Source organism: Lathyrus oleraceus, chromosome 7, assembly GCF_024323335.1.
Source record: "Lathyrus oleraceus cultivar Zhongwan6 chromosome 7, CAAS_Psat_ZW6_1.0, whole genome shotgun sequence".
NCBI lineage: Eukaryota > Viridiplantae > Streptophyta > Magnoliopsida > Fabales > Fabaceae > Lathyrus > Lathyrus oleraceus.
This window is the reverse complement of record NC_066585.1, coordinates 445,081,886-445,091,341: the sequence shown is the minus strand read 5'-3', so window position 1 is coordinate 445,091,341 and position 9,456 is coordinate 445,081,886. Positions and strand designations below refer to the sequence as shown.

General features: G+C 33.1%; 1 protein-coding gene across 1 annotated transcript; it reads right to left on the bottom strand.

The window, feature by feature from the left end:
• Positions 1-4,323: 4,323 nt before the first annotated feature.
• LOC127104277 (uncharacterized) lies at positions 4,324-6,562 on the bottom strand. The gene is made up of 2 exons (XM_051041466.1): positions 6,501-6,562; positions 4,324-5,002 (listed from the first exon to the last, which is right to left on the bottom strand). Exons 1-2 carry the CDS (start codon positions 6,560-6,562, stop codon positions 4,324-4,326), a joined length of 741 nt encoding a protein of 246 aa, XP_050897423.1.
• Positions 6,563-9,456: the final 2,894 nt, after the last annotated feature.

Below are 9,456 nucleotides of genomic sequence, written 5' to 3'. Positions count from 1 at the left end.
CAATTTTAGCCTTACAAGAGGCAAAGATTATAACTTGCATAAATAAACCTAAACAATAAATGAAACTAAGTTAAACTTGGCTTGGAGCTTAAACAATTAATTTTTTTTTAACAAACATCTTTTCCTACTGCCATCGCATCTTACAAGAATGGAACAACCAAGTATTCATCCTCATGAGATTCCTTTCATTTTTTGGCCCCCAACTTGACGCCTACAACATTCACACCCGTGGTCCTAATATTCTTAAGCTTCATTCTCTCTACCTAGAACTTCATGGTGATTTATTGATCTCACTGGTGACCTCGACTTGCCCATCTAGGAGTAGGTACTTCATGAAGAGATATAATGCAGATAGGGTGGCTCCCAACTGGATAAAAGCATGCCACCCTGTAATCATGTTGTATGAGGAAAGAGCATCTATAACAAGGTATCTGACCTTAAACGTCGTTTTGTCTCTAGTGGTCGAGGTGTAGTGATTCTTCAATGAGTGTTGTGATATGTTAGGATTAGAAGTACGTTTTTTCCGCATATATGGCCTTCTTTTCAATGTTTCTTTCCTCGCCTTTTATATAACATTATGCACGTGTCACCACCTCAACCAAGGAAGTTGTTGGCCTATGAGTGAGAATTTTCATTAAATTGTCTCGTCCTTAGACCGTTTTGAAATCCTCATATGAGCACTTCTTGGATAGGGTGAAGGACCTTGATTATCACCTTATTAAAAAAGACGAGGTACTCCTCGGAGATTCATAGGGGCCTTGGCGAATGTTGAAAAGGGAGGTGGCAATCATCTTTCTATGCATACATACTATGAATTAATGGGCTAGTTTCTTCACAAAGTCTTTAAAACTAGTGGTTAAGAGCCGAGAAAGCCCTATGTACCACCTTAGAGTCGCACCTCTGAAGACACTAGAAAGGATCTTACACTTTAAGGAATCAAGAGCCCCAATAATTTACATTTGCATGTTGACGGAGGTGACATGTTCATACATGGAGGTTGAAATTCTATGGCATTAGAGCCTATCATGTTTCAATATAGAGAGGTTGAGGTTCCAGTATTTCAACCTTTTCTGTAGGGTCAACCTCCTGCTGGCATTGCTGGATGTGGAGGACGTTATCCTCCAAGATTTGATTATGGCGGTGTAAATTGTCCATGACACCTTGCATATCTTCCATGGTTTTATCCTCTGTCGGATTCACTATTGGACAAAGTTGGTACCTTCTTATTTACCATGATGGATAAAGGAACTAGACGCGAGGATAGGAATTTGAATGAGTGCAATAGTGGGGGTCCGGGTCTATTTTACCGGGGCCTACGACGGGCACCAATTATACTTTATAAAAGTAAAATGAGACAACCTCTAAAGATTTTTAATATTTGTTATGAGGTTTTATAGCTAGCTCATGCAGGGAGGTTGGAAGCCATGTATGTGTTTTTTTTATAATGAGATGAATTTATTCTCAGTCCCAGGGTTAAGGTATTTATAGCAGTATATGGGTCTAGATCACAGACTCCCAAAAAGTAGGAACCATTTCCAAGAGAGTGTGGAAATGGGGCAATTAGTCCATCCACTATTTAAGAGTGTATGGTTAGTTTCCCACAGACTCTTTCTCCGTATTTATTTGAACTTGGGATATGTTACTTCCATGTTTCCAAGGAATGACAATCAATTTGAAAGATGGGCGTCACATCCAAATTATGGGTGCTCGATCTGGTAAACTGGCGATTAGGAACACCTTGTGAGCGGGGTGTTATGTCATTCTCCTCTCACGTCTCCCTTTGTTGGCACATCACAAATATACTAATACAGATATCAAGCATGACTCCAAGAAATTTAGCTTAAAAGGAGGTAAAAACTCCAATCTTAGCTGAGAAAGCTTACAAAAATGTTCCTAAATTATTCCTAAATATTTCATCACAAGTTGATATTCTAGGATTTGCTCTTGAAGATTTATTCGTGTTGCACTTAATCCAATTATGACTAGGAAAACACCAAATAACTAGTATAATTCTAGTTGTGGAAAGAGATCAACATTTAATGTCAAAGCATTTAATAATTATAAACTCGTAAATTGAAGAGTGTAACGATATATTAGGCTCTAAGAAGGGGTAATGTACGTAAAAGTGAGGAAGGACAACAAATGTGCGAGGAGATAATTATTCAATGAAGCCATCAGCCGCCCAAAATGGGCCATAAAGCCTTCAGGATCTTAGTATTAGCTCGTCTGGTTGGACTTAGTCTACCTGGACTCTTTTCCACTTCTCTAGCAGATGTGGAAGATGTTGTGCCACATGACAACGAAATAGAAGAATGGATCAAAGAAAGAATATATTTTCCGTCCCCATAATCTAATAGTGGAACGGAAGTAACTTCCATCAACTCAAGTTTAAAAGGTTCTATAAACACCTCAACGTTAAGGTTGATGAGGGATATTTTGAATCCACGAAATACCCGAAAATATAAAGCTTCTCAACCTCGTAAGCAAGTTCTAACCTCACCGAAAAAACTACAAAATAGGACTTTTTTGCAATCGTGAGCTTGCCGTAAACCACCACAAACTCTAAAGGTCTCTGGCCACCACTATCAGAACAGGGGGTGCCACGCATCGGTACTTTTTAGCAAATACAAACAATCACTACTAAAAACTCTGAATTAGAGACCGAGAAAACTTAGAAATCGGTCACTATAATGTTTAGCGACCAATAAAGTGACTATAATTTTTCAAACCTTTAGCAACGTATTCAGTGACTGAAATAAATTAAAGATAAATGAAAATAATTGCTGTATACAAGTATCAAACACATGCCCTTGGGTTGTAAACTATACGTGCTACCACTAAGATGCATCATAACAATTGTTAATTTCATATTTAAACGGGTATATATTAATAGAATATATTTAAATTATTATGATGTCATTTAAATTATATATTTTTTATTAAATTAATAAATTTATGTTTATCAATTTTATTAATATAAATATATGTTTTATATATTATAAAAATAAAAATGTGAAACCTTGACTAAAACCTAAAAATTAGGATGAATTTCAAAATGAGAGAAAATTAGGATGGAAATAATAACTTAAAAAAGAAAACCACCAAAATTATTAGTGATCGAAATCTCGGTCATTGAATTTTTTTAATAAATTAATTTTGTATAAAAATATATTTTGTGACTTAATTATATGGTCACAAAATTTCAGTCACCAATTCGGTAACTAATTTTATTTGATGATTGATTTAGCAACTTTAAATTTTTTATTAACATGATGTCAAAGTTTGGTCGCTAATTTGGAGACTAAATGGACCAGAATTATTCAATCACTAAATCGATCACTAAAAACGAATTTTCTAGCCGTGAGTACATGTGTCTCTTAAAAGATGTAGATGTTATATATATATATATATATATATATATATATATATATATATATATATATATATATATATATATATATATATATATATATATATATATATATATATATATATATATATATATATATATATATATATATATATATATATATATATATACCAATTTATTTCTAGTGTAAACTTAACACGCAAGAAATGATATCATTTTGAAATTTGATATCATTTTAAGGATCTGGTGGTGATGCTTGATGATGATTTTTTTGCTTCAACAATTCTGAATTGATTACACATTTTCTCTTATTTTATAGATACATAAAAGATAGTTTTAAACCACCAAGAGCCATATTTAGTCTTCCAACCAAGAGCCATGAATAAACCACCAGGTTTTAAAAGGTGACCGCAATAGTTGAAATTTTGATGAATCACAGCTAAACGAAGTTTGATGTGGTCTCAAACCACATTTTAAATGGAGTTTGATGAGCCACTTTGTGACTGTGATTCGCAAACCTGTTTTTGAAACCATGTTTTTTTCCATGAAGTTTTCAAATTCTTAATTTTGCTGAAATTCTTATTTGTTCAAAAACTTTATAACCTATGGAATATAGTGCTACTTCAGGTCCTGCTAACTTACCTTAAATGTAATTTTTTCTTACTTTGTTAGCTGCATTTGTGGAAACTCTCAAATGACTTGAAGCAAAACTATGGAGAACCAATGCAAGGCCTTAATTAACAACAGTTATTAAACTGAAACTTTCAAACAAAACTAGTTATTTAACATCAAATCATATACATTCATTCAATAACATAAAAATAACACAATCAACCGGTGAAAATTTATAATCATATATAACTTCTCAGACATCAAATTACATGACAGTAGAATATAATTCATTCTCTTTCAACATAAACATCAAAAAGTAACAAGCAGTGGCACAATTACACTCATTCTTCTTCAGGATCATTAGTCGGGAGCTCGTTCAAATCAAAGTTTCGAACAACTCTTGACTCCGCTGTTTCACCTTCGCTCAGGTTCTTCTCCTCCTTCCCCACTGTTTCATCAATACCATCACTTGTTAGCGGCACAAATGGTTTCTGCATCATCTCAGTTTCATTCCCATTGCTTGAAATTTTCATCCTCTTATACTCAGAACGATTTAAATCAAGATTCGCAACTGATTCGCGAGACATATCCAACGACGGTATTGGAGGAGCATTATTAGAAACTCCATGATCAATAAGATATCTCCTGCACCTTTTCTTGGTATTATACAATCTTGGTGGCAAATAACTCAACAAGTCAACAGCTGGTAACTCTTCTTGTTGACAAGGCTCCAATGCAGCAGGTGAATGCCTTTTCAGTTTGGCATCACCGTTATTAGGATAACTTGGAGAAGAAGATAAAAAGAAAGTGATCTTGATAGTTTTGTGAGCCTTATCACCATGTATCTGTTGCTTGTTGGAGCGATGACAAGTCTTGTGACCGCCGAGTGCTTGGCCAGTGGTGAATACTTTGTCACAAAACTCACATTTGTAAACAGGCCATCCTTTCTCATCATATTGTTGTTTATCCTTGCTGTTGTTTCTGACTTTATGAAACGAAGGAGGTGAAGAAGATTTCAAACTATTTTAAAAGATTCGGTTAAACTATTTTAAATTTATTTTTCAAAAATTGAATTGTTTTAAAAATAACATTTTTTTTGAAAAATATTATTTTTAATTCATTTAGAACATATCAAATTATTTTTAAATTCATTTTTATATATCAAATTATTTATTAATATATCTTAATTAAAGCTAATGTTCAGACTATTCGTATCTATGTTAAGAGTGTTTTTCAATAGATAGATTAATCTGGAATTCTGGATGGATTAGTCTGCAATTATTGGTGGGGAACTAAAAAGTATAAAAGAAATATATGATGGGCTAATTAAAACAAGCTTTGCCTTAATAAGAACAAAGAAGGATTTGGTTGAAGGGTTTCAGAATAATCAATATTTTTAATGATGTTCTTTTGGCTAAACAATCTTGTGTTTTAAGTGAGGAAGTTGTTATGAAAGGAGTATTACTGTAATTATAAATAATAATGATTTAAGGAGGGGATAGTTTATCTTAATTATGATTTTTTTCAATGTGATGCTCAGTCCAATCATAGGAAAGATATACAGAAAGGATTTATTGATTCTTATTTGGTCAATTCTTTAGTTAAATAGAAATAGAATCTCATTTAGAAATTGAATCCTAAATAATCAGTGATATGTTTGAGATTGCCAAATCAATGGATTAGTTGTTTTATCATACATGACCTTATTTTTGTTATTTTCCAATTATATCAACCTAAACTTAAATTACAAAATCCCCTTTTAGTTAATTCTAATTTTGCTTAGTTAACTCATAATTTAGTGAGAAAGCAAGAGAGAGGAAATGGTAATTCTAGAAAGAGAAATTTATAGGGGATGTTTAAGGGGAATGAGAAACACTTCTAAATATCATGTGTTTATGTGATTTATATATTTAGAGTTGAAGAGGTTAAAAAACACTTGGATGAAAATAGAGTTTATTCTTAGGAATATTTAAGGCTAATTTCTTGTAATATTTTTATAATAACATTTTAAGTATATTGAATTTTAGAGTTACTCTCCCTTATAGTATATTGGTTTAATTAAACTAGGTAAATAATTTCATTGTGTAATCTTCATTTAATTGTTTAACATTTTTCTACATGTACATTAATTTTCCTTAAGGCCATTTATTTTGGTTACCGTTTTTCTTTGTCCCACGCATAGAAAAGGTTTACGTGTGGTTCAACCTTTAAATTTTACCACAAATGGCATCCACATAGGGGAAATGGGTTATGTTTACAAATAAGCACTCTGAGTTCTAAATTGGACATCTAGAACTTTTATGGAGACAAACATTTAAACTCTGGAAGATAAAGATGAAAACAATTTTAACTTTAAAAAGCGTGCATAAGCATTGTAGGGCGAGACATTGATGTTCACAGATGAAGTTTTAAGGGATATTTTTAGAGAGAAGACTAAGACTTTGATATGTGTCAAGTTGAATCATTGTATATAACTAATTTCCTGGCTCACAAATTATGTCTGAAACAACAAGTGTACTCGTTATAAATGGTAGAGAACAAATCCATTTGGGAGTAATTCATAGAATTTTTCAATGTCATTTTCTTGGAGAATATTAAAGCGAAGATTAATGATGAGGACAAGAATCTAATATTATTAACCTTATTAGACAAATCCTTTGAGCATTCATAGAATACTATTATTTATTGTAAGGAAGGTATTGTCATCATGGATGAAATTAAAATAGTTACTGTTGGTGTAAGCCCTAGAGGCCAATATTTTTGGTACTTGTATCAAATTATTTATTAATAATAAAAGGTTTTTTATTTATTATGTTTGTCTAATAAAGTCCCTAGAATAGATAGTCCGTTTAATGTATCAAGTGTGACTTAATCATGAGATCACATTAAACATAAAAACACTATTCTTAAAGTATCCATAGTCGAGCTTTATTGTGAAGTGGGATAACATTAAAGCATTAAGACTATTATGTATATAGACTGATGATCACATCTCATGGATCATAAATAAGGAGTTATCAAGTCTTAAACATAGGTATGAATATTAAGAGTAATATTTATACTGGATTGACCCGCTATGAGAATACTATATAGAATGTTATGCAAACTGTCATAAGTTATTCTCATGGTGATAATGGTGTATACCACCCTTCGACCTGAAACCACTATGGACCCTAGATGTAGAGTCGAGTGCCTTATTGTCGATCAAACATTGTCCGTAACTAGATGACCATAAAGACAGTTGATGGGTACTCCACGAAGCATGCTAAGGGACATGAGTGACCTAGATGGAATTTGTCCATCCTACGTAACAAGATAAATGTCTATGGGCCCAATATTGAACTGGACAAGGATGACACGGTCTATACCTTGTGTTCAATATAGACATAAGGGCCAAAGGGTAATTGTATACATAAGTATTATCACAAAAGGATTTGTCAGATCACATGACATTTTTGTGTCTTGGGTAGCAGTGATGTGTTGCTAGATAGCGCTCACTGTCTATTATGTTAAATACATGATTTGATATAATTGTCAATGTTTTGAAAACCTACAGGGTCACACACAAAAGGACGGATTAATGAGAGATAGAATAACTAAGGAACACCATAAGGTATGGTGCACTTAAGTGAATTGTAGAACATCGTAAGGTACAGTGTACTTAAGTAGAATACGAAATATGGTAAGGTACCACGCGCTTAAGTGATTTTGGCATATTATAAGATATGGGCCACATACACTTAAGTGGGCTTTTTAGCTTGCAGCCCACATAAGTGGTTCTATAAATAGAACCCTTGTGCAGAAGCATTTGTGCAGTTGCAATTTCGTTTCTCTCTCTCCCTCACTCAAAACCTTCATTCGTAGCAGCTAGCACTGAGATTGAAGGAATCCGTTCGTGTGGACTGAGTAGACGCGTTGTCATCGTTCAACGTTTGTGATCGCTCCGTAGATCTGCATCAAAGGTTATAATCGCCACAAGAGGTAATGATTTTATCACTGATCATGCTCATTCGTAAGGATCACTAAAGGAGAAATTTTAAATTCTGCTGCGTTTTGGATCGCTCTTCTCCTTCAGTTACAATGTCCAAGGAGCTTAAATTATGAAATACTTGAAGGTCAATAATAATTGTGAAGACTTATGTATCTTAAGATGAGGGGTAAGAGTGAAGGGAAGTCCAAATCCAAGGGTTTTGATAAGTCAATGTTAAAATGTTTTATTTTTCATAAAATTGGCCTCTTCATGATGGATATCCTAAGGGAAGGAAATTAAGCTTTTTTTCATATTGTAGTTGTCTCAGATTTGGATGGTTATGAGAGAGTTGTCGTACTAGTGGTGTAAAGTTTACATACTAAAAATAGTTGTGTCAAGAACTCAAGATGTTCTTATTAGATGTTCCAAATGAAAGAATACCTTGATACTCTAGTCTATTGCACTAGATTTGAACATGGGGTGTTGAATTAACTGCATGGTGCATGTACTATGGCTGAAGGGTTTAAAATGTATGAGCTATATATTTTAGATGGTTCCACTTTTGTATTGGTCATACATCATTAGCTAGTGAAGACTATCATGGAAAAAACAATTTGTGGGATTTGAGATCAGGGCATGTTAGTGAGAGAAAATCTAACAAAGGCCTTGTAGGTTATTTCAGAGTATTTTAATGAGTTTTGCAGGAAACAAATTATAAAGAGGCATATAATTGTTATTGACATTTTTCTTAAAGTTAGGTTCCAAAGAGTTTATGGGGAAATGCTTGTGATAAATTATCTTATATGATCGACATATATCCATTTACAAGAAAAGAATTCAAGTCACTTGTAGAGGTTTATAGTAGGAAACCAGTAGAGTACTCAAACTTAAAGGTCTTCAAAGCTTTTCTATTTTCATAAATCAATATATACCAACTTGATTCTAAGGACGTGAAGTGTGTATTCTTTGGTTATTATGAAGGTTTAAAGGGTTACAGAGTATGGAAGACGGAAATTAGAGGATCAAGATTTAACATTTACATACATGTTACTTTCGATGAGACCCGTACGAGGAGGAAGAGTAAAAACCTAAAGGTTAAAGAATCCAAAACGCTAATGGAGAACACTCAGATTGAGGTGGAGGTTCATTATAGGAATATTTAATATAAAGAGGAAGGTAAGGCTCTTACTCCTTGCTCTACTGAGGGGAAGTTTACAATGACCCCTATTATCATTTGATTCGTGATAGAATAAGGAAGGAAATTGCATCATCACATATATATGTTTATGCTAAATTTAATTTTTATACTTTGAATATAAGTGAATGGTTACAAGACATGAAACTAAATATCATTAGGGAGGAATTAAAATGCAAAGAGAGTCAAAGATGGGTAAACATGGTGATTGATTCAATGGTGAAAAATCATGAGTGTAGTCTTGTGAGACTACCTAAGAAACAAAGGGCGATTGAATGCAAGTTCCTAGATCAAGGTTCAAGTATTTCT

What these genes read in the sequence shown, in the direction of transcription:
- LOC127104277 (XM_051041466.1), bottom strand. Translation starts at nt 6,562, where the DNA reads ATGACATTGAAAAATTCTATGAATTACTCCCAAATGGATTTGTTCTCT. An exon ending in TTCTCTACCATTTATAACGA is followed by an intron (nt 5,003 to 6,500) that starts GTACACTTGTTG and finishes CTTTTAAAATAG; the next exon opens with TTTGAAATCTTCTTCACCTC.